The sequence below is a fragment of the Dasypus novemcinctus genome, chromosome 16 (assembly GCF_030445035.2).
Source record: "Dasypus novemcinctus isolate mDasNov1 chromosome 16, mDasNov1.1.hap2, whole genome shotgun sequence".
Lineage (NCBI taxonomy): Eukaryota > Metazoa > Chordata > Mammalia > Cingulata > Dasypodidae > Dasypus > Dasypus novemcinctus.
Window position 1 is genome coordinate 65,482,335 of NC_080688.1, and position 23,952 is coordinate 65,506,286.

The window sequence follows — 23,952 nt, forward strand, 5'->3', positions numbered from 1 at the left end:
CCTGAGTTCAGCTGTGAGCCATCAGACATATGGCTTGTCTCTTCAGACTTGAGCTATTCCGAGGGCCCAATCTCTTGCAGACTTCCTACTTAAGCTTTGACTGCTAGAGATCCTCAAGTTCTCCTTTCACATTGCAGGGGCAAAAATGGCAGAGTTCCCTTTTCCTGTGTGTCTCCTTTTTATCAGCTCCAGTAAGAGGGTGGAGACTCAACTGACATTGTCCAATCAAAAGCAATCTAATCAAGTGATCTAAAGTGAATCTAATGCAATCAAGAGGTACCACAGGGAAGCGGACTTGGCCCAGTGGTTAGGGCGTCCGTCTACCACATGGGATGTTCACAGTTTAAATCCCGGGCCTCCTTGACCCATGTGGAGCTGGCCCACATGCAGTACTGATGCACGCAAGGAGTGCCATGCCATAGGGAATCCCCATGTGCAAGGAGTGCACCCTGTAAGGAGAGCCACCCAGAAAGAAAGTTCAGCCTGCCCAGGGATGGTGCTGCATATATAGAGAGTTGACACAACAAGACGACGCAACATAAAGAAACGCAGATTCCCGTGCCACTGACAGCAAAAGAAGCGGACAAAGAAGAACACACAGCAAATAGACACAGAGAACAGACAACTGGGGGGAGGGGGAGGGGAGAGAAATAAATAAATACATCTTAAAAAAAAAAAAAGAGGTACCACAAACACGGAAATAGATTAGTTTAAGAACATAATTTTTTTGAGTCATAAAAGAACTTCAAACTGTCACAGCATTTGACAGAATTCAGCATCCCTTCCTTACAAAAACACTTGGAAAACTAGAAATAGAAGGAAACATCTTCAACATGATAAAGAGAATATCTGAAATGTTAGCCCACAGCTAAAATTATACTCAATGAGGGAAGCCTAAAAGCTTTCCCTGTAAGATCAGGAACAAGACAAGAAGGCCACTGTCACCAATATTATTCAACACTAATAGCCAGAGCTATTAGTCAACACAAAGAAGTACAGGGAGTGGATGTAGCTCAAGTGGTTGAGTACCTGCCTCCCATGTACAGGGTCCCAGGTTCAGTCCCTTGTACTTCCTAAAAAAAACAAAGCAAGCAAACAAAAAATCCAACTCTCATTGGGGAGCAGATGTAGCTCAGTGGTTGTTAAGCACCTGCTTTCCATGTACAAGATTCCTGGGTTTGATCCCAGTACCTCCTAAAAAAAAAAAAAAAAAAAAAAAAAAAGCAAAAGAAAAAAAGGACATCCAAATAGGAAAGGAAGAAGTAAATCTCTCCCTGTTTGCAGATAACATAATCCTATACATAAAGAATCCTGATAAATCCACAACAAAAATATTAGAGCTAATAAATGAATTCAGCAAAGTGGTAGGGCACAAAATCAACATGTAAAAATCAATGGTGTTTCTTTATACTAAATAGTAATGCAGAATACAAGAGGAGATAAAGGAAAAATTCCATCTACAATATCATCTCAAATAATCAAATACCTTGGAATAAATTTAATCAAGGATGTAAAGGACTTGTACAAAGAAAACTACAAAACATTGTTGAAAGAAATTAAAGAGGATTTAAATAAATGGAAAGCTATTTTATGTTCATGAATTGGAAGACTAAATATTGTTGTGGAGTCAATTCTATCTTTCACAGTTTAAATTTTGTGAAACCCATAAAAGATTGTGTTGAACTAATCCATTCCTAAGGGTGTGGAATCCTTTGACTACATCAAATTCAGTTAAGGGAACTTTGATTAGATCATTTGATTCAGTCACTTTAGGGCTTTTCATGGGACTATGCCAGTGAGACATGACCCAGGTTGGGTCTCTGCCCTCTTGCTGGGTCCTATTTAAACTGATAACAGAGAGAGTAGAGACACAGAGAAAGGGAACTCTGCCATGTTGACCCTGCCATGTGAGAGAAAGGACTCCAGGGTCATCTATTGCTGCAGAAGAATGGAGAAGCCCCAAGAGGCTCAAGGAGACAAGGCCCAGGGAGAGATGCCCAACCACCCACAGTTGTGCTTGGGAAGAATACAGAGCAGCTGAGGTTGAGAGTGGAAGCCTGGTAAAAGGCCAAGCATTTGCATGATCACCCAGAGCTGAGCTCCTGGAGATGATCGTAAGCCCGGAAGGGAAGGAAAGGATCACAGCAAAGACTGGCTGCCATCTTGCCTTGTCAAGTGGCAGGATGACAGGATCACCAGTAGCTGACTTGAGTGACAAAGCTTCTCTGATGGTGCTTTGACTTGGACATTTCATAGCCTTGGGACTGTAAGCTTTACCCCCCAAAAAATTCCCTTTATAAAAGCCAACCCATTTCTGGTAATCATGCTTTGGCAACCCTGTCACAAACTAAGACATTATCCAAAGCAATTTACAGATTTGACGCAATTTAAAAAAAAATTCCAACAGAATTCTTCACAGAAATGGAAAACCCAACCACCAAATTCAAATGGAAGGGTAAGTGGGCCCAAGAACCAAAACTATCTTGAGGAAAAAGAATAAAGTTGGAGGACTCATACTTCCTGATTTTAAAACTTCTTACAAAGACAGTTACAGTAAGCAAAACAGTATAGTACTGACACAAGGAGAGACATAGAAACCAATACAATCAAATTGAGAGTTCAGAAATAAACCCTCACACACAACAGATCTATGACAAATGTGTTAATTTTATTCAGGGCAAAGAACAGATTCCTCAGTAAACGGTGCTGGGAGAACTGGATATCCATACGCAAAAGAATGAAGGTGGACCCTACCTCTCACCATATATAAAAATTAACTCGAAATGGGTCAAAGACCTCAATATAAGAACCAGGACTATAAAACTCCTACAAGGAGACAGAAGGAAACATCTTTAGGATCTTGGAGCAGGCAGTGGTTTCTTAGACTTTACATCAAAAGCATGAGTAAGAAAAGAGAAAAAATAGATGAATGGACCTTATTCAAAATTTTTAAAATGTTTGTATTGCAAAGGGCTTTATTAATAAAGTAAAAAGACAACTACATAATGGGAGAAAATATTTGGAAACAAATATTTAATAAGGTTTATATCCAGAATATATAAAGAAAACTTACTACTCAACAACAAAAAGACAAACAACTCAAATGACAAATGAAAAAAAAAGACTTCTTTCTTCAAAGATAAATAAATGACCAATAAATATATGAAAAATCTTTAACCAATAGGGAAATGCAAACCAAAGCCACAAGGAGATACCATTTCACACCCACTAGAAGGGCTACTCTTTAAAAAATATTAAGTGTTGGAGAGGATGTGGAGAAATAGGAGCACTCACAAATTATTGGGGGGACTCTAAAATGGTGCAGGCACATGGAAAAGTTTGGCAATTCCTTAGAAAGTTTAGTATAGAATTACGATATGACCTGGCAATCCCACTTCTAGGCATATACCAAAAATAAACGAAAGTAGGGACTTGAACAGATATTTGCACATGGATGCTCACAGCAGCATTATTCATAATTGTCACGTGGAAGCAACCCAATCAACAAATGAAAAGATAAATGAAACATGGTATATACATAAAATGGAATATTACTTGGCCATAAAAAAGAATGAAATTCTGCTGCATATTATAGCATGGATGAATCTTGAAAACATCATCTTAAGTGAAATAAGCAAACATAAAATCACCAATACTGTGTGATCTCACTGATAAGAAATAATTAGAATAAGAAAATTCATGAGAGTCGGAAACTAGAATACAGGTTACCAGGACCTAAGGTTGGGGTAGGGAATGGGGGAGTTAATGTTTAATTGGTACACAGTTTCTGTTTGGGGTGATGGAAAAATTTTGGCAATGATGGTGATGGAGGCACAACTTTGTGAATGTAATTAAAATAACTTACTTGTATATTTGAAAAGGGATAAAAACAGAAATTTTAGGTTGTAAATAAAATTACCACCAAAAATAAAATGTACAAACAAAACAGAAAACCCATAGAACAGCACAACATAAAGAATGAACCCTAATGTAAACAGTGGGCTAAAAATAATAGAATAATTATAATAATGCTTCATGAATTACAACAGAGATATCACCTTAGAGCAAAACATTAATAAAAGGGAAAACTGCATGTAGAAACTTTGTATTTTCTGCATGATTTTTCTGTAAACCTATGACTATTCTAAGAAAAAAATTTTGACCATGTGTTACTTTTCAATAAAAATGATACCAGCATTTATTTATTAATATTTTGAAAATAAAAAAACTGTTATAACATTTACAAGTCTCTATATTTAAAGAATTACTTCTAGGAGAGAGAATGTGTCATAGTGAGAGGAAATATAGAGGAGGAGGAGGAATCTCTTATATGATGTAACATATAGGAAAAATCAAGATAAACTTTCAAGATTCTGTGATGTAAGACAGCCAAAAGTTTTGCATGGTGGGTCGTAACATGGCTTGATGAACTGTAAAAACTATTACATATTTATTCAACAGTTTAGGTAGCCTAGATCTTTCTTTATAAAACCTATTTTCTCATACATACTTGGGGAAAAATGAAATTTATATTAATCATGTTTTAGATTTTAAAAAAAAGGAGAGCTCACTATTTAAAGAAATTATAGGATGAAATCCTATTTCCTATTTTATGGACAATTGGGGCCACAGCTAATGATATCACGTGAGGACTTTGGAGCAAACATTTAACTTACTCATGTTTACAATTATCTATGGAAAGAGAAGGGATCACAGCAAACAGGTATCAACAAAAAAGTCAAGTTCTAGAGGAAACAAATGTAAGTAAATGTCAAAATTTGAAATGTCACCTAGAACGTCATGAGATTCTTATGGAACTTAATTTGAAAGTAAACTAAACCTATTTTACCTTCAATATCTTACAACCCGCATTTTGACAGACAGGAGAGTTTAATTTTGTTACAAAATTCTGTGCTAACCTAAAATGGTTTAATCATAAAATGAGGATAAAGAAAGATTCAGAAAACAATAAACACTTAAATCCATCCATGAATTTTGTTATAACTTAGCACTTTTGTATATTGGCTTCAAAATATTTTATGTGGTAGTTTTTGTTTTGACCTGTTTTGTTTTTTTGTTGCTGAAGCAAATGTAACATTACAGACATAGGTGAGATTCCCTCCCCCATGTACCCTTCCCCGTTTTCATCCCCCTTTCTTATTCTCTAAAGGAAGCCACTATTTTTTTTTAAATTTTGTACATTTTAAACACTTTCTTTTCTTTGCATCTTTTAAACACTTACAATATGATAAACAATGCTGTGATAGGCACTGATGTACATGTCTTATCTATGCAAATATGTACATTTTCCTAGATAACCTTTGGGATGAAACTGCTGGGTTATGGCATATAAACATCTTTAATTTTACTAGTGCCTCCTAACTCTAAACATATCTATCTAATAACCCAGCAATTTTATTCCTCCATATATAATGTACCCAGCAGCCTTATTAAAAATAGCCCAAAACTGGAAGAAATTGATCACCAACAAGAGAACTGGATAGATTGTGGCATACTCTACAAGGAACAAAAAAGAACTACTGGCACTTGCAAAAACATGGATGACTCTCAGGATGTTATATTGGGCAAAAGAAGACAATGTAACAGAAAGCACACTGCCATTCAAGAAGAGGCTAAACCCAGTCTATTATGTTGCAAGTCAGAACAGTGGTTGTCTCTGGCTGGGGAAGAGACTGACTGAGAAAGAGGACAAGGGAGTCTTCTATGGGGCTAGAAATCTGGATCTGGATCATAACAGCACAGGTAAATGCATATGTAGAAATTCATTAGCTGCATTTCTAAAAGTTGGGTACTTTCTATATGTATGTTATACTTTAATTATAAAAATTATAAAATTACTTTGTTTTAAAATTGTTTCTAAAACTCACATTGATTTTTTATTACTCATTAAAAGAAAGATATACACTGTAAACACTGAGTAAATCATGCCAATGTTTTTCTTTCTGATGGTTCTTTATTAAATATAAATATAATAATCAAGAAATTTTTATGTTTCCTCCTTTTTCGAACACAAATGGTCAAGGAACATTTAATCTTAGTTGAAACCATGGTCACCCTAAGAGGCAAAAAACAGTTTAAGTGAACATAAGAAAAGAGCAAAGATGACACCAAAGCCTATTGAAAATGGGAGAGTAAATGAAAATGTTTGTACCCTATGAAGAGTAGAACCCCCATCCTGCTCTTCCTAGGGGACCCAATAGTAAGAAGAATGGAAAAGTTCCTCTCAGAAACAGATCAGCAACAAAGAAAAGGCCGATAGAGAGTAGGCTTCCAGAGAATGAGACTATTTAGAGCAAATTACAGTAAAATAAGTCCTACCCACACATAGAACTTCCAGCCAACTTTTTAGATCCTTGCTCCTAAATATGAACAGATAAGCAACGGTCACCAGACATTGGAGGAAAGGCTCCAATGTGGACTAAAACAGGAGTCCAAGAAGAAAATGAATCAGAGAAAGTATGAGATGTGGTTGAATATATTTAAAGCAGAGTCTCAGCTTTCTTGAAGTATTGGGGATGAAAGAGTCACTGGTACATTAAAAATTAAATTTAAAAAAAGTTAAATAGTGTAGTATATAGAAAAGTTAAATGTGTACAAGAAAGCAAATGTAATTATCAGACACTATGTAACTGAGTTAAAAATAATAGTTACCATATTCATTAATATAAGAACTGCATTAATCAAAAGAGGCAGTAAGATGGAAGAAGGAAAAGTCTATGTGCTGGAAAGTAGGCTGTGAAACCATGGGTAACAGGCATGGCACGCTGGAAGAAGAGCTAATGATGTGTCGTCCATTATCAGAAGACAATAGTTAATATTTAACTCTGAAAAATCAAGAAATAACAATAAAAACATGTTATTTAGACACATGGACAAGGTCAAAAGCACTTACATAGGGAGAGCTGGGATCAGAAATAGGGTGGACAGCAGTCTGCTATTTTTCATTAAAACCTAATAGTTCTATTTCAGTTTTAAAACTATTTACATGTATTACACTCATATAAAGAAAATGCCAAAAGAGGAAGATAAAACCATTTTGGAAATGGAACTCCCCAAGAGGACCAAAACTTCAAGATTCAAATTGTTACACTCTTTTTAAAATTATGAAAAATTTTTCCAATCTTCTCTTTGTTCCCTATTCCTTGACTCATTCTATATGTAAGGAGCAAATTAGCTTGACATTTCTGCCACAACCAAAAAGTGGAAATGAAAAGGAGAGAAAAATGAACTTAGTTGAAGCCAAAGTATTTGCATTAATTATTAAAGAAACTATTTTGAAGAGTTTGTAAGTGGCTAATAGTCTTTTCGGGTGGGGGGGAGGGAGGACCTCCTCATAAACCATTTCTAAGCCAGATTCACACAGAAACATCTACCACAAGAAAAAGAAAGAAATACTAAGACAGCAGTAAATCTTCCTGGGGTACATGATAACGAGGTAAGTAATGATAACTTACCACTTCATGAATGGATCTATTGAAGCCATCATCTTCTGTAAGGATCAACAATATTATAAGAGCCATGTACACATGGTGTGAATTTCTTTCTTCAACATGATATAGAATCTCAAGAATTGGTAAAACCTAGAGAATGAAAAATATGATGTACTATTTGATTACTTTTATCACAAGATCAAAGGTTTAAACCTTTGTTTAAATATCATAGTTTTATTTTTCCTTAAAGAGTAAAACATATAAATCAACTTCTGGCTAAAAGTACTTTTATATGTATAGCTAAGATAATAGAGGAAATCATCACCAACTCTATGAAGGTATGCCCAAGAAAGTTTGATCTGCAGAGACAATTTGCCTTTCCCCAACAGCAACCTACCCCCACCCTCAAAATAAGCATGGCTAACCGAAAATTGAAGAAAATATTTTAATTTATGTGATTAGCACCATGATATGTTAATGCTAAAAAATAAAAACCATTGCAAATACGTAAATAAACAATTGCAAACCAATGTAGTTTCTTAATATGTGTATCTAGATTCACAGTTCAGTGTATCTGTCAAGAATTTTATTTTATAATCCTGTTTACATTCGAACCAGTATATTTTATTTCAAATAATTACTTTGACATCTTCGATGTGTTCATTCTTTATTAAGGTAAGTAGATAACTACAAGTAACTACTTATGGGCAGACTAGCTACCTATTGTATCTTGTTTGAAACTACCATGGGCACAAGTTTAAGTTTTCCAACTTGGTTTTCTATTTTCAGGATTATTTTGGCTATTATGAGACCCTAGAAATTCCATATTAATTTTAGAATCAGCTTCTTCATTTCTATAAAGAAGTCAGCTGAGATTCTGCCAGAGATTGCATTGGATCTGCAGATCAATTTAGGATGTACTGCCATATTAACAATTTTAAGTCTCCAAACAATGAACCTGGAATTTTTTCCCATTAAATTATATCTTCTTAAATTTCTCTCAACAATGTGTTTCATAGTTTCCAGAATGTAAGTTTTACACTTCTTTTATTCAATTTATTCCTAAGTATTTTATTATTTTCAATGTATGTAAATCAAAGTATTTTCTTAATTTCACATTTCGACTGTTCATTGCAAGCATACATAAGTACAATTGACTTTTGTATACTGATCTTGTACCCTGCGACCTTACTGAATTCATTTATTAGTTCTAATAGTGTTTTAGTGGATTCCTTAGGATTTTCTAAGCATAGGATCATGTCACCTGTGAATATAGTTTTATTTCTTCCTTTACAATTTGATTCCTTTTATTTCTTTTTCTTGCCTAATTGCCCCAGCTGGAGCTTCCAGTACAATGTTGAATAAAAGTGATCAGGTGTTCCTGAACTTAGAGGAAAAGCATCCAGTCTCTCATTATCAGGCTTTGGGGTTTTTTTTAGATATTTTTTATCAGGTTGAGGATGTTCCCTACTATTCCTAGTTTGTTGAGTGTTTTTATCATGAAAGGGTGTTGGATTTTGTCAAATGTTTCTTCTGCCTCTATTGAGATAATCACGTGATTGTACTTTTCCAATGGACATATGTAGTATTACATTAAATGACTTTTGGATATTGAGCCAAACTTGCATTCCTAGGATAAATCCCACTAGATCTTGGTGTACAATTTTTTTTTTTAAATGCCTTAATTCTGAAAAAGCTATCTAAAATGAGATCTGAAGAACTACTAGGAGTTATCCAGGCTGAGGGAAAGGAGAGAGGAAACTGGGAAAAAAGTGTTCTAGAGAGAAAACAAGGTCCTAAATTTAGATAGGAGATATGTCACATTTAGAGAAATCCAGTATTATTAGAGAAAAGAAGGCAACAAAAGTAATGGAAAAGAGCTAATACCGAAAAAAGGAGGGAGGGAGGGAGAGAGGGAGAGAGGGAGAGAGGGAGGGAGGGGGAGAGGGGGAGAGGGGGGAGAGGGAGAGAGGGAGAGAGGGGGAGAGGGGGAGAGGGGGAGAGGGGGAGAGAAAGAAAGAGCTAATACTAATACCTGAAAAGGAAGCTGAAGCTAAACCACAAGTGTTATCGGCCACATTAAAGAATGTGAGCTTAACTTACAAACCACAAAAGGCTTTAAAGGCCAAGTAAGTGACATAATCAGATTTGACTGTAGCAAAGATTCATTTTTGCCATAGGTAGAAAATATTAAAGAATAGCAAGATTGAAAACAGGAAAACTACTTAAAGATATTGCAATAATCCAAGAAAGAGATAAAGGTGGCTTTAAACAAAAGGAGAGCCAATGAGAAATTTAATAGATTCTAAAGGTATTAAGGAGGGAAATTCAAAAGGTCTTGGTTGGATGTGGGGGGAGGGGGAGAATGGAGGAATCAAATTTCCCAGCTTTGGCGATTTTGTGAGTGGTTCACTATGATAGTGAATACAAGAATAAGAAAGGAAGAGTAGGTCTCAGGTGTTTGGTTTGGGGTGTCTATGAGACAGTCAACAGGGAATGTCTTGGGGCAGTTGGATACATGGATGTGAGATGTAGGCAATCAGGACTACAAATGCAGAACTCAAAGCTGTCCACTAATAAGTGACAACTGAATGGGATTTGACTGTATATTTTAGGGAGAAGTATAGAATGCAAAAGGCAGTAGGTAGGACAGGAGCCTATAGCAGACACATTTAAAAACTCAACAGAAAAGAGCACATAAAAGGGAAAGAAGGGAAGGGACTGTGTCTCAATCAATTGGGCTCCTGTCTACCATATTGGAGGCCCTGGGTTGGTGTCCCGGGGCCTCTGTGTGAAGGCAGGCTCACCCGCATGCCGCAGAGAGCCACGGCCCCCGAGTGGTGTGGAGTGCCGTGGAGTGCCGCTGGCCCACAAGCACTGCAGAGAGCCAACTCAGCAAGGTGACGTAACAAAAAGGGAGACAAATTTAAAAAAACACAGAAGAGCATGCAGCAAATGGACACAGAGCAAAAACAACAAGCAAGCCGCGGGGGGGGGGGGGGGGGAATAAATAAAAATAAAATACAGACACACAGAAGAACACACAGTAAGCAAGTTGCAAGAGGGGGGAGGGAATCATAAATAAATAAAAAGAGAGAAAGAAAAGCACCAGACATTGAGGTAGCAACACAGGCAGAGTGCAATGGTTAGTAAGCCAAGGCGTATGAGTGAGTATGGTGGTGGTGATGGTGAAGACGTGCAGTGGCAAATGTAGCAAAGGAGTCAAATAAGATCATGATGGAAAATGTCCAAAGCACTTAGTAACAAGCAGCCAAGCAAGATGTGGAAACAGAAATCTGATCATAATACTCAGACTGAACAATAACCAAAGTAGTGAAGGCAGAGAATATAGCACAAGGCTTTCAAGAAACTTGGGCATGAAGGGAAGAAAGGCTAAAATACATGGTATTTTTCCTTTTCAGGTTTAAAAAAAATCATAATCAGAAAATAAAGGACTAGAAATTCAACTTAAAGGAGATATAACAATCACTATATAATTTCTTTTGATAATTAATTATAATTTACAGGCTGCACATCACTGAACTGTTAATTTTATTAAATGTTTCTTCAGTGAAGTTCTAAATTTAAAAGATATTAAAATGACATGAGTTGCATATCTGAAATATTTGTGTAGGCTCAAGGCCCGATGTAAGAATAGAAGACTAATAGAAGCCTAAGGGAAATAGCCAAATTTCTACTTGAATGACTAACACAAACAAAAGTTTAAATGGTGACTGAGTCATAGTCACCTGATTAAAGAAGTTACAAACAGTGCAATGCCGCAGTGCCTAGATATTATTTGACCAGAATCCCTTCCTTTAAGGAACTCCTCTTCATCCCTGGGGTTATAAAGGCTTATCCTTAAAAGGGCCCCTGTCCCTCTTAAGTGACTGGTGAGAGAAGTGGGCATATAACCCAGGAAGAGACTATAGGAGCCCTTCATGAAATTTTCATGTATAAATAGCATGTATAAATATACATGACTGAGCTTATAAGCTGTAAAATGGACATATGCCCAGAGCTGCTGATGGCCATCTTGCTCTCCATTTGGAAAGTCTGTGCCTGAAAATAAGTCCAAAACATCAGGAAGCAGAGCCAAGGGATGGAAAGCCAGAGCATGGACAACATCTTACATTGCCTAGAACCAGCTATGACTGAAGCCAAAAAAGTTGTTTTCAGTTGTGCAAATACATTAGTACAAATGAGTATCATTTACAACAAAAGAATTATGACTATTTCAAATACCAGCTACTTTTCAATACCTACTTTGCTTATAATAATCTACTTAACTTATAATAATAAAATAATAAAAATCTTGTCCATAATGGGATTTCTTGAATCTTGTTCTTAGACATGTAATATCCAGAAACATGGATTCTGTAGGAGACACTATTCATAGACACAAAAAGAAATTTAGAAATCATTGTATTGTTATTATACTAGATAAAAGATGCCAACAAGAAGTTATACCAGATTAATTAAAAGTCTTGAGTTAAGTCAAACAGCAATAAGGCAGCCCATATTGGTAGAAAGAATCCACATTGGTCCACACCTGACACTGAATAGAGGCAAGTCTGCCTCCAGTCTAGTGAGAAATGTATACATGATGAGGTATTCTTAGAGCCATTGTAATGTGTCAAACAATATCTTTTTTTTTTTTCTCTTTTTTTAGGAGGTACGAGGGATTGAACCCAGGACATCCATCTGCCCTCCAATGAGAATTGTTTATTTTTATTTTTGTTTTGTTTGTTGGTTTGTTTTTTAGGAGGTACTGGGGATCCAACCTGGGACCTCATACATGGGAAACAGGTGTGAACCACTTGAGCTACACCAGCCCCCCTATTTGTATATTTGCTTTTGGTTTTTTTTAGGAGGTACTAGGGATTAAATCCAGTACCTGGTACATGGTAAGGAGTTGCTCAACCACTAAGATACATCCACTCCCTGATGGGAATTGATTTTTCTGTTTGGTTTTTTTTTGTTGTTGTTGTTTTGTTTGTTTGTTTTAGGTGGGACTGGGGATCAAACCCAGGACCTCATAGATGGAAAGCAGATGCTCAACCACTTGAGCTACATCCACTCCCCAAACAGTATCCTTTTTTTATTGTCTTTTTTCGGTAAAGACACATAGATCACACAAAATGTTACATTGAAAGATATAAGAGGCTTCCATATACCCCACTCCCCACCCCACCCTCACTCCTCTCATATCAACAACCTCTTTCATCAGTACGGCACATTCATTGCATTTGATGAATACATTTTTGAGCATTGCTACACTGCATAGATTATAGTTTACATTGTAGTTTACACTCTCCCCAGTCCATTCAGTGGGCTATGGCAGGATATATAATGTCCTGCATCTGTCCTTGCAATACCTTTCAGGGCAACTCCAAGTCCTGAAAATGTCCCCATATCATCCATCTTCTTCTCTCTCCCTGCCCTCAACAACTCCTGTGGCCACTGTCTCCACATCTATGATACAATTTCTTCCATTGCTAGAGTCACAATAATTCTACAGTAGAATACCAGTAAGTCCACTCTAATCCATTTTATTCCTCCAACCTGAGGACTCTGGGCTGGCGAGGTCCATTCCACTTTTAAACTGAGAGGGGGCTCAGATCCCACATGGCTGATGGGTGGCATTCTCCTGCTTGTAGTTGTAGAATCTCTTAGTTCCCTAGTATGGAGGTTGACTATCATCACCTCCCTGTTAGTTGACCTGGGTAAGCCCAACAAACTGGAGAGGAGGTGTTGCAACCCTGCTGAGGCTCAGGGTCCAGCTGGCACATAGACAGTCTTAGAGATTCAAGTCTCCTGAGCATACACCAACCCCAGCACCAACCACAGGTTCAGTAAGAGTGACAGAAGAGGCATGTGTAGAGAAGTCACACCTGAGTCCAACTCCATTCCACTCAGGAGCACAAATTCCAAAGTAGGGCCCACCAGCAAGGCACCAAACTCCAGAGCCATCTGCCATGACTGTAGGACCTGGGTGTCTCCGTAGCCCTTGGGAGCACCACTACCTGGGGTTGTTTCTACTTTGGCTGTCTCTGAGATCCTGCTGAGACATGCATAAGCGTGACCCCTCTGATGACCTCTTGACACACTGTGAAGTCTCTTAGCCATATAAACTCATTTGTCTATACCATTTTCCCCTTGTATTCAATGTCTTTTTCTAGTTCCATCACCAGCTGGTGCTTGGCAGTAATTCCTTGGTGCCAGGGAGGCTCATCCCCAGGAGTCATGTCCCATGCTGGGGGGAAGGTAATGTATTTACGTGCTGAGTTTGGTTTAGAGAGTGGCCACATTTGAGCACCATGGAGGTTCTCAAGAAGTAAGTCTTAGGTACCCTGCAGCTCTAGGCCTAGTTGAAATTTCAAGCACAAAGGCTCATAAGCATAGTCATCAGTAAGTATCAAGGCCCATCAGTGGGCCATCGTTCTTCTCTAGTCTTTGCCCTTGAATTAGTATCTTTTTAACATTAAAAAATTGTAGGAAAAAATATTTAATAATAACAAAATCAGATCAGCAAAGTAAATTTCCTACGTATACCATATTTTCTAACTATAGATTCAACAGATATTTATTATAGGAGAAAGGGCTAGCGGACAGACAGGGATATCATTTAAGAGACTTAAAGTAATTCAGAAAGGAAATGAAAAACAAAAGGAAGTTAAAAAAAGAAAAATATCCTTTAACTTTTTGGTGGTATCTCCCATCATGTACAGAGATGCAATTGCTCCCCACGTTATCTTTTGTTTTACTTTTTTCTTTCTTCTAATCTCCCTGCATTTATATACCAACATGTACACTATGGAATTTTCTAGAAAAAGGGATATCAAGGGTTTTTTGCTTATTGCCATCCTTTCCCTTAGGGTATGCTCAGAATTATCTTTGTGCTTATACTCACCCATCAATAAACAAGCTTCTTCACAAGTTTTTACTCATATAAGCAGCATACTTTTACATTCAACATTCAATTCTGCCATTTAAGCTAATGTTTTTCTGCACATAGCTAATGCAGAGAGATAAACTCTTTCATTAAGCTTTTTGTTTCTAGTGTCACTTCAATATCGAATCAGATCAATGAATTCCAATATTCTATGTCTACCCATCAGCACACAGCATTTCTCTTTACTACTGAAAAACCAGCTACCAAATTCCTGGTGAATCCAGCTATCAGCTTGTAAAAGCTGGTGTACAGGGGATGTTCCTATTTGCTGGCTGTTTCAGGAATGTTCACATTTTTATTTATGCATTAACAGCCCATACGCACTACATATTTCAAACATAATATTAACACTTTAGTGAAGTAGCTTACTTTTCTACTCAACGATGTTAAGATATTATTTATAATGGAAATTAATGACTGCTTATCGTTTTTGCTTATGAGCCAAAATTTCAGAACCGATTTCACTTACATTGTGACAGATATTGTACCTGTAAGTAATGTCTGTTTAAGGTGCCTTAAAATACCCATAATACTCTAGGAATGTCATTCAGGCAGTTCTCAAGTCTAAGCCTGTCAGAGGGATGGGACATTTGGGAACTAATTTGAAAGAATCACCTTCCTTTTACCCATCCTCATCAGGAATAGGCTGCAATTTGACTAGTTAATTGAACCTGAACCTGGTGGGCAGGCTGGTGCTTAGCAGCTGGAAGGGATGAAGAGAGTATAAAAATCTCCTTGAGAATGGCAGAGTGTGCTACCTGGAGGACCTGATCAGGCTGAATCATGGACACTGTGTGAGGCTATTAGACATCTAAAGGATGAGGAAATCTTTCACAACAGCTGGAGGCACTGCTGTATTCTCCTGCTCCATGAGGCCAACTCCATGTGAGTTGTCTCTTATACTGAAAAACGCACATGAATCTCTCAATCATCACCTTTGCTGCAACCAGGCAAATACACCTACCTGCTTAGGAAAAGAAATTATTTTTTCAAAATATTATGAAATACAAAATGTTTAGCATGATACTTACAAGATTTTCCATATCTGTGCGAGCTAACATATACGTTCTAATATTACTGTTCTGGTGGAGCAATGTATACAGGAGCAGAGTTGCTTGATCAGATGTCTGCTGTTCACATAAAGCTGTGTACAAACTGTTAAAGTTAATTTGGAAAGCATGTGGAGTTGATGAGGGAAAAGGACTGTTATCTGAAATAGAGAAAACAAGCACAATATTTTTAAAACTTTACATCGGTATTTTCTAGACTATGCCTTATATAAATAATAAAAGTGCTATTAAAGTAGCATTCAATTCCTGATGCCTCTCAGAGTCTCCTTTTTTACCTTTACATGTGTGAGAATACATCTAAAAATGACTTTAAATTCACTACACAGTGCCTTCACTTTTCCCTCTATATCTGGAATACAGGTTATGTTTTCAATTCACACAAAAAAGAATTCTCTTGCGTGACTGGCTTTATAGTTTTCAAGGGATGGTCAGAGGAAATGTTGCATGTACTGTGAGTACTCAAATATTACAGAATCTATAGAAGACTCACTAGGGGATGATTTTGGACCCATCATTTGTTTTTATAATGGAAGCAAGGTAGCATATTCTGTATTACACTTGGTTGCAAAGGGAATATGTATGTGTCATATGTACACGGCCACAACATCTTTATATTACTAGCTCATAAGTGCTATGAACCAGCCATCAGACAACAGCTTTATGCCACTATTCTTCATTTAATCCACACAGCAACTGCCTCATTATTCTCATCATTTCAACAAAGAGTGAAATAGAGGCTTGGGAAGATTAAGTAATGTTGCCAAGATCAGCCCTGAGTGGAACCCAGATCAGCGTCTGTCGTTACCACTACATTAAACTATTTCCTATAACAGTAATAATTTAGTGAGTCCATACTGTATTAAGTGTTCATTTAATTCTGTATGGACCTTGTGAAGAAGAGAAAAGATTTTAATCCTACTTTACAGATAAGGAAAATGGGGCTTAAAAATATAAAAACTGGGATATAAATCCAGATCAGTCTGACCCTAAAATTAACATATTGAATTTACTGTGCTGCATGGTGTCCCAATAGATGGCTTTCCCAAGCAAGGTTCAACCCTATACTAACATGTGACCTGAGGAGCAAAACTAAGATGTCTATTAAGACAGTATATATTGAATACATACTATGTTGTAAAATCTGAGCTACTAATTTGAAAAACTTACCTTCCTTGTCACAGATTAAAATACTATTAAATGATTTTATCCCCATTTTACACAAAAGCCATGGAGATTAAACAAATTGTCAAAGGTCTCACAGCTCCTAAGTGATGAAGTTTGGTGTGAACCCAGGTCTGCTTGATTCCAAAACTTGCTTAAGCCATACTGTCATCATGCAGAAGAGTAATGGCAACAAAAAACAATACTACCACATACACGAGTTTTCATTTTGTGTCTATCATTCTGTTAGTCAATCCCCATTTCTCTGCAAATTGATAATATCAGAATTGGCAACAGTATAACCAACTGCACCCTTATCTACTATCTAAACATGGCAAAGAGCATCAAAACCATAAAAATTCCTATTCAATAGTTCCATTTCCTACACATCTTAAATATATCAGCCATTTTGAATAAATTTTGAAAATCTAAGCTAACATGTTAATTTTGCTTTTGCAGTCTATCCTCTTTTTATAGTTTACATTTTTTTACTATCTTTTTTTTAAAGATACATAAATCACACAAAATGTTACAATAAAAACAAAAGAGGATCCCATATACCCCACTCCCCACACCCCCCACTCCTGCCGCATCAACAACTTCTTTCATTAGTGTGGTATATTCATTGCATTTGAGGCGTACATTTTGGAGCATCGCTACACAGCATGGATTATAGTTTATGTTATAGTTTATACTCTCTCCTAGTCCATTCAGTGGGTTGTGGCAGGATATATAATGTCCTGCATCTGTCCTTGCAATATCATTGAGGACAACTCCAAGTCCTGAAAATGTTCCAATAACACACCTTTTCCCTTTCCCTAACTTCAGCAACTCCCGTGGCCACTGTCTCCACATCAATGATACAATTTCTTCCATTGCTAGAGTCACAATAATTCTACAGTAGAATACCAGTAAGTCTACTCTAATCCATTTTATTCCTCCAACCTGAGGACTCTGGGCTGGCGAGGTCCATTCCACTTTTAAACTGAGAGGGGGCTCAGATCCCACATGGCTGATAGGTGACATTCTCCTGCTTGTAGTTGTAGAATCTCTCGGTTCCCTAGTATGGAGGTTGACTATCATCACCTCCCTGTTAGCTGACCTGGGTAAACCCAACAAACTGGAGAGGAGGTGTTGCAACCCTGCTGAGGCTCAGGGTCCAGCTGGCACATAGACAGTGTTAGAGATTCAAGGCCTAGTTGAAATTTCAAGCACAAAGGCTCATAAGCATAGTCATCAGTATCAAGGGCCCATCACTGGGACATCGTTCTTCTCTGCTCTTTGCCCTTGTACTTGGCAGATTGTTGCTGCTCCATTGGGGAGTGCGACAGAATTTCCCGGAATGGGAACTCAGCTCTCCCTCAGTTGTTGTGTGATACTCTACCCTCTATGTCAATACCAGTGAACATTCAAACATATCTATACACCCTATATTCAAGCCCTGGAGAACTCCGTCCCACCTATGCATCCCCCATCAATGACCCCCCAAATCAGTGCTCCTCCCCTGCAAGAGCTGAACCCCTCTGTGATCCACAACTTCTTCAAAAATGAAGTCTAATATATCGCCAAATTCAATTAATAGGAAAATGAATGATAGGTTTAAAAATTAGAAATAGAATACATAGTAATTTAGACAAACTAAAGTAAAAATAAATTGGAGTATTAAAAAATGAAAAATATCATAAAAATTTTTTTTGACATTTTGCCTTTCATCACTATAATAGGTGTTGCCCTGTATGTACAGTGGCAAGGCTTATCCTTTTGATAAGGGATTACTGTTTCAGCAAGGAACCACCTGCTCATGTTCTAATTCAGAGGCCAGCAAACTACAGCCCACAGGTTAGTCTGCCACCTGTTTCTGTAAATAATATGTTAAGGAGCTGTGACAGAGACCACATGACCCTGCAAAGTCACCTATCCCTTTACAGAAAAAGTTTGTGGACTCCTGTTCCAAGTTTTCAGTTTTATAAAATTCAAACTGGGAAACAGACTTCAAATGAAGTATTTTTAAAAACCTATAATTTGGTGTTTTCCAGATAACCCCTACCCCTAGCACCTAGGAGAGGTTGAACCAAATGCAGTACATGCAGTTTTGACTATTCTGAAAGAAAAGTAAAATTAAATGGATATAAAGGACCACAACCTTCAACTAGGATTTATTTGACCTTCCTTCGAATCGAGGCAGAAAAACATAAGTTTTCTGTCTCTAAGCAGTGGGAAAATATATAAACTATCAATTCCTCCTCAAAAGTATAAGACAATAAACATCTTCTTTTCTCATTAGAAAGAATATTCTGAGAAAAAAATACCACGAACCTTGTGTGTTCTTAAAGGACATAATGGCCTGTCTGTAGGGGTTCGGGGCATCCGGGGCATCTGTCAGGTTAGCCAACACCAGGAGAAGGAGGAGACTCTGGTTGGCCAGAGGGGAAGAAAGCTCTGGTGTGGTGGCCGCTTTGCTGCCCACGCTGCCTAGTGTGAAGACAGTCCAGAGTCCAGCTTTGGAAGGAAACATACAGTTAAGACTAGTAAGATGACCATATTTCTGTACAATATTCTGTACTTTTTATGTTTAGAAGTTTGAAATAACACCTTTCCTTTTTCTATTATAAAAATGAAATGAAGCTCATTATTAGAAAATTCTCATATGACCCAGAATGTAAAAAGTTTCAAAGACTATTCCCTAATTTGAAATTATTCCACTTCAACTATTAAGTTTCTTATATATTGTTCTAGACTTTTCTTTGCATAAGCTTGTAATAATTGTTATAAGAGAATTTCACATACAACTTTATACTGATACATTTTAAAATGTGAGCAAAATTTACAAATATCTAAAAGAAACAAAAAAAAAAACCCAAAATCAGCCAATGGGGAAGAAAGTCTGAATAAGCAAATAACCCTAGAAGATGGAAAATGCAATGAAAATTTAAAAGTCCTGAAAAATAAACCAAGTACAGATTTTTTACAACTGAGTCTACCAAATCATCAAAGAATAGACAATTCCCATATTATATAAATAGTTTCAAACTAAAGAACAACTATTTCTACCCAACTCATCTGACAACACAAGAATAATCCTCCTTGACAAATAAATTGGATAAAGATTGCATTTAAAATAAAATGGAGAAATGAAGAGATTTTCAGAAAGACTAATTAAAGCAAAGCAAATGACACCTAGTAGTAAAATTTGTTAAAAGAATAAACAGACCATAAGAAGATTGTCTAAAAAATGAAAAATAATTAATCACTAAAATCCATTAATTTATTTCTCTTCATTACATAAATGAAGGACAAAAAGCAAGGCCATCTCAATAGATAAAAATTATTTGATAAAACTTAAAACCTATTCCTAATTTAAAGAAAAAAAAAATCTTACAAACTATAAAGGGAAGAAAACTTTCTTGTTTCTAAAGTCTATAAAACCAGAAATCCAAGGCTGTCAAATATTGGTGGTAATACCATTAATATCGTCAGCATCAGCACTGTACTGCTAGTGCTCCAAGAAAAGGCATTAAGAAAAGAAAAATATAAAACATTTTAACTTCATTATGCAGATAATATGACTGTCCACTTAGAACTATACTGTCCAATACTGGAGACACTAGCCACATGTGGCTATTGAGCACTTGAAATGTGGTCACTCCAAATTGAGTTGTTCTGTAAGTGAAAAATATAAACTGATATCTGAAGACAATATCAAAAAAGGATGAATAGTATACAATATCTCATTGAGTTTTATATTGATTACATGTGGAAATGATAATATTTTGAATGTATTGCGTTAAATAAAGTATTTCGTTAAAATTAATTCACCAGTTTCTTTTTACTAATTATTAGGGCAATCAGAGAACTGAAATTTCCTTTGTGACTTGCATTTATGGTTTGCATTATATTTCTATCAGACAGAGCTGCTCTAGAACATCAAAGAAAGTCAACTGACACTGTTAGAACAAACAGAAAATTTTGGCATGGTTCTATGGCTATCAGATCAACATATAAAACTCAACAGCTTTCATGTATATTAGCAATAAATAATTAGAAAACATTTATTTCAATCAAAATAGCAAAAAATTCAAAAAAATATTTAGGAATAAACATAAAAGAAATATGTAAGACTTTTAGGCAGATAACCACAGAAGGTGACTGAAGGCCATATGAGATCAGAATATAAAGGTGCATCTTTCTAGACAAAAAGAACTCAATATTGGAAAAATGTCAAAGGGCCCCCCAAATTGATCTAAAAATCACTATAATCCCTATCAAAATGCCAAATGGAATTTATGTGATATTATGTAAAACAGTGTAAATAAGTTATTGTTGGGCAAATGAATACAAAATAAAGAAATTTAGAGAAAGACTAACAGGAGAAGAATGTTCAACATTTTTATAATGCTATATTCATTAAAAGTATGGTACTGATGGAAAGTAGATGTGGCTCAACCAACTGGTCTCCATTCTACCATTTGGGAAGCCCTGGGTTCGCTTCTCATGGCCTCCTTGTGAAGGCAAGCTGGCCCACGCCACGCAGAGAGCTGATGGCCCATTCCTGCAGAGAGCTGACGGCCCACACCCTTAGAGAACTGGCAAAGCAAGGTGACACAACAAAGGAAGACAAGCAGACACAGAAGAACACACCACGAATGGACACAGAGAGCAGATAGCAAGCCAGTCGCAAGGGGGGAGAGGTATCAATACATAAAAAGTAAATCTTAAAAAAAAAAAAAGTTGTCAAACCATATTTACAAAAAAAAAAAAGTATGGTTTTTGGCAGGTCAGTAGACAAATAGGTCAATGAAAGAGAAATAAGTTCAAAAATAAAACCACAGAGATTTGCGAACTAAGCTTATGAAAAGGGTAAAATTCTATAAATGTCCTTGGGACAATAGAATTTACTCATTTTGCTAGTATTTATTTACAGAAGTGTGTGTATAAACTCCAAGTTAGGGAAGACATCTTCTAGACTACTTAAAAATTACTTATCTTTATATGATGAAAATATCACAAAGTACAAGATAAGTAACATGAGAAAACATTTGTAACATATAAAACAAAAGCGGGGAAGCAGACCAGGCCCAGTGGTTAGGGCGTCTGTCTACCACATGGTAGGTCCATGGTTCAAACCCTGGGCTTCCTTGACCCGTGTGGAGCTGGCCCACATGCAGCGCTGATGCGCGCAAGGAGTGCCGTGCCACACAGAGGTGTCCCCCATGTAGGGGAGCCCCACGCTTAAGGAGTGCACCCCATAAGGAGAGCTGCCCAGCGCGAAAGAAAGTGAAAGAAAATGCAGCCTGCCCAGGAATGGCGCCACACACATGGAGAGCTGACACAACAAGATGATGCAACAAAAAGAAACACAGATTCCCATGCCGCTGACAACAACAGAAACAGACAAAGAAGAACACACAGCAAATAGACACAGAGAACAGACAACTGGGGCAGGGTGGGGAAGGTGAGAGAAATAAATAAATAAATAAATAAATAAACAAATAAACAAACAAACAAATGGGATCTATTAAAAAAAGTTGATTTTTTAAAAAAAATCTCCTACAAATCAGAAAGAGAAAGGAAAAGAAAAAAATGAACAATACAAATAAAAACAGGCAATAAAATTCCAAGGTAATAAAAATTTTTTAAATTAAAATGATAATGAGACCATTCAGGAGAACAGAAATTTTTTTAAAGACTTGTCACACTATTGTTGGTGAAGGTATAGAAAATTACCAACAGTAGGAAACTACAGTGACATAGACTTTTTGGAAGCTACTTGGCAGTTTTCATTAAAATTAAAAAGGCACTTTCCATCAACCTAGCAATTCTTTTTGTCTGTCCTAGAGAATACTTGGACAGGTGCACAAAAATGCATTTACAGAAATGTGTACTGCAATATCGTTAATAATTGTCAAATAATAGGAACGATATAAATGTTTACCAATAGTAAATGGTTACCTAAGCTATGGTTAATTCATACTATGGAGCACAATATAAAGAGGTAGATATCTATGTACTAGTAAGGAAATATCTCTAAGGTATACAATTAAGTGAAAAAAGCAAGTCACAGAAAAATTGGGGTAAAAACTTTAGAAATCACTTATATATGTATATGTTTATGCATGTATGTATATAAATCCATTTTTTAAAGTTTTTCAATAAGAATATTCATTTATTTATTTAAAAATGAATGTAAAAAATTAAAATTAAAATACAGAACTATATAGGGTCCTACATGCATGATATGGAAGAACCTCAACAGCATATCATTAAGTGAAAAGGTAACCACAAAAGAGTACAAATAAATCTGCTCCATTTTTAAATTATAAATATACATATTTATGTGTGTAAATGTACCTATAGGTGCCTAGCAGGATCCACTGTTAATTGCCTCTGCTCATAGAGAAGAGTGGGAGTGAGATTGTTTGAAAAAAGTCTCTTATTTGGTTCAGTTCATTACTCAATTGTTCAACACTTTTACACCACAGAAGTAATCTAATCAATTAAAAAACAATAAGTAAAGAAGTGAGAGAGGGTGGAAAATTCCTAGTTCCAAACCCCAGAAAATGTGATGCAATACACTTTGAGGGTAGAATATAAAAAGCTCCCCCTGATCATTTTGCAGGGATAATCACCAACATGTTGTTATAACATCCATTGTATCTAGGATGGTGGCAATGGAGGTGATATTTTACTTTAATCTTTGTACATGTCTATTTTTCCAAACTTATTACAATGAGCATGTCATTTTTACAAGAACACCTTTGGTAACAGAATTAAAACCTTTTGAAAAGAAATTTAAAATACTGGATAGCAAAATAACATTTTAAAAAACTGATTAATTTCATTTCTCCCGAACTAACATGGTACATTTTTTCCTTAACATTGTAAACAGTTCAGTGTGAACATTTGTTCATTTCTAATATTTGTATTTTTATTGAATATACAACACAAACTACCTAATGAATAACACGTCAATATATCATTTCTTACAAAATTGTGGTCCTGCAAATCTAAAATTTTTATTATTATACATAAAAATTATTTTACTACTAACATTTAAGAAGCTGCTGCTTAGCAGGGGTTGATAATGACTCCCCCATTTCAAAGCACCCAGAGATACTCATATCCAAGAAATCTCAAACCACACTTCATTGTAAACACATACAAATTTGAGGCTCAGCAAGAGAAATCAGCAGGAAGAACTTTCCTTTCAACGCAAGAAAGATTTTAAGATGACTGACGAAGGCAAGAATTTTGGGTGAACTGTGTACGCTCTCATTTTTGTTAGAAAAATCTGGATATTTGGATAAAAATTATCAAA

At 36.3% G+C, this 23,952-nt stretch overlaps 1 protein-coding gene across 5 annotated transcripts in view; it reads right to left on the reverse strand.

Annotated features, from left to right (window-relative positions):
- DYM (dymeclin) overlaps positions 1-23,952 on the reverse strand; it is a 542,345-nt gene that overhangs the window by 288,411 nt on the left and 229,982 nt on the right. For all 5 annotated transcript variants that reach the window (XM_071208556.1, XM_058277682.2, XM_058277681.2 and 2 more), the window contains 3 exons: positions 18,954-19,136; positions 15,438-15,616; positions 7,476-7,601 (listed from right to left, as the gene is read on the reverse strand). In XM_071208556.1, the coding sequence (XP_071064657.1) occupies positions 7,476-7,601; positions 15,438-15,616; positions 18,954-19,136 (488 nt within the window). The remainder of the gene's footprint in view (positions 1-7,475; positions 7,602-15,437; positions 15,617-18,953; positions 19,137-23,952) is intronic.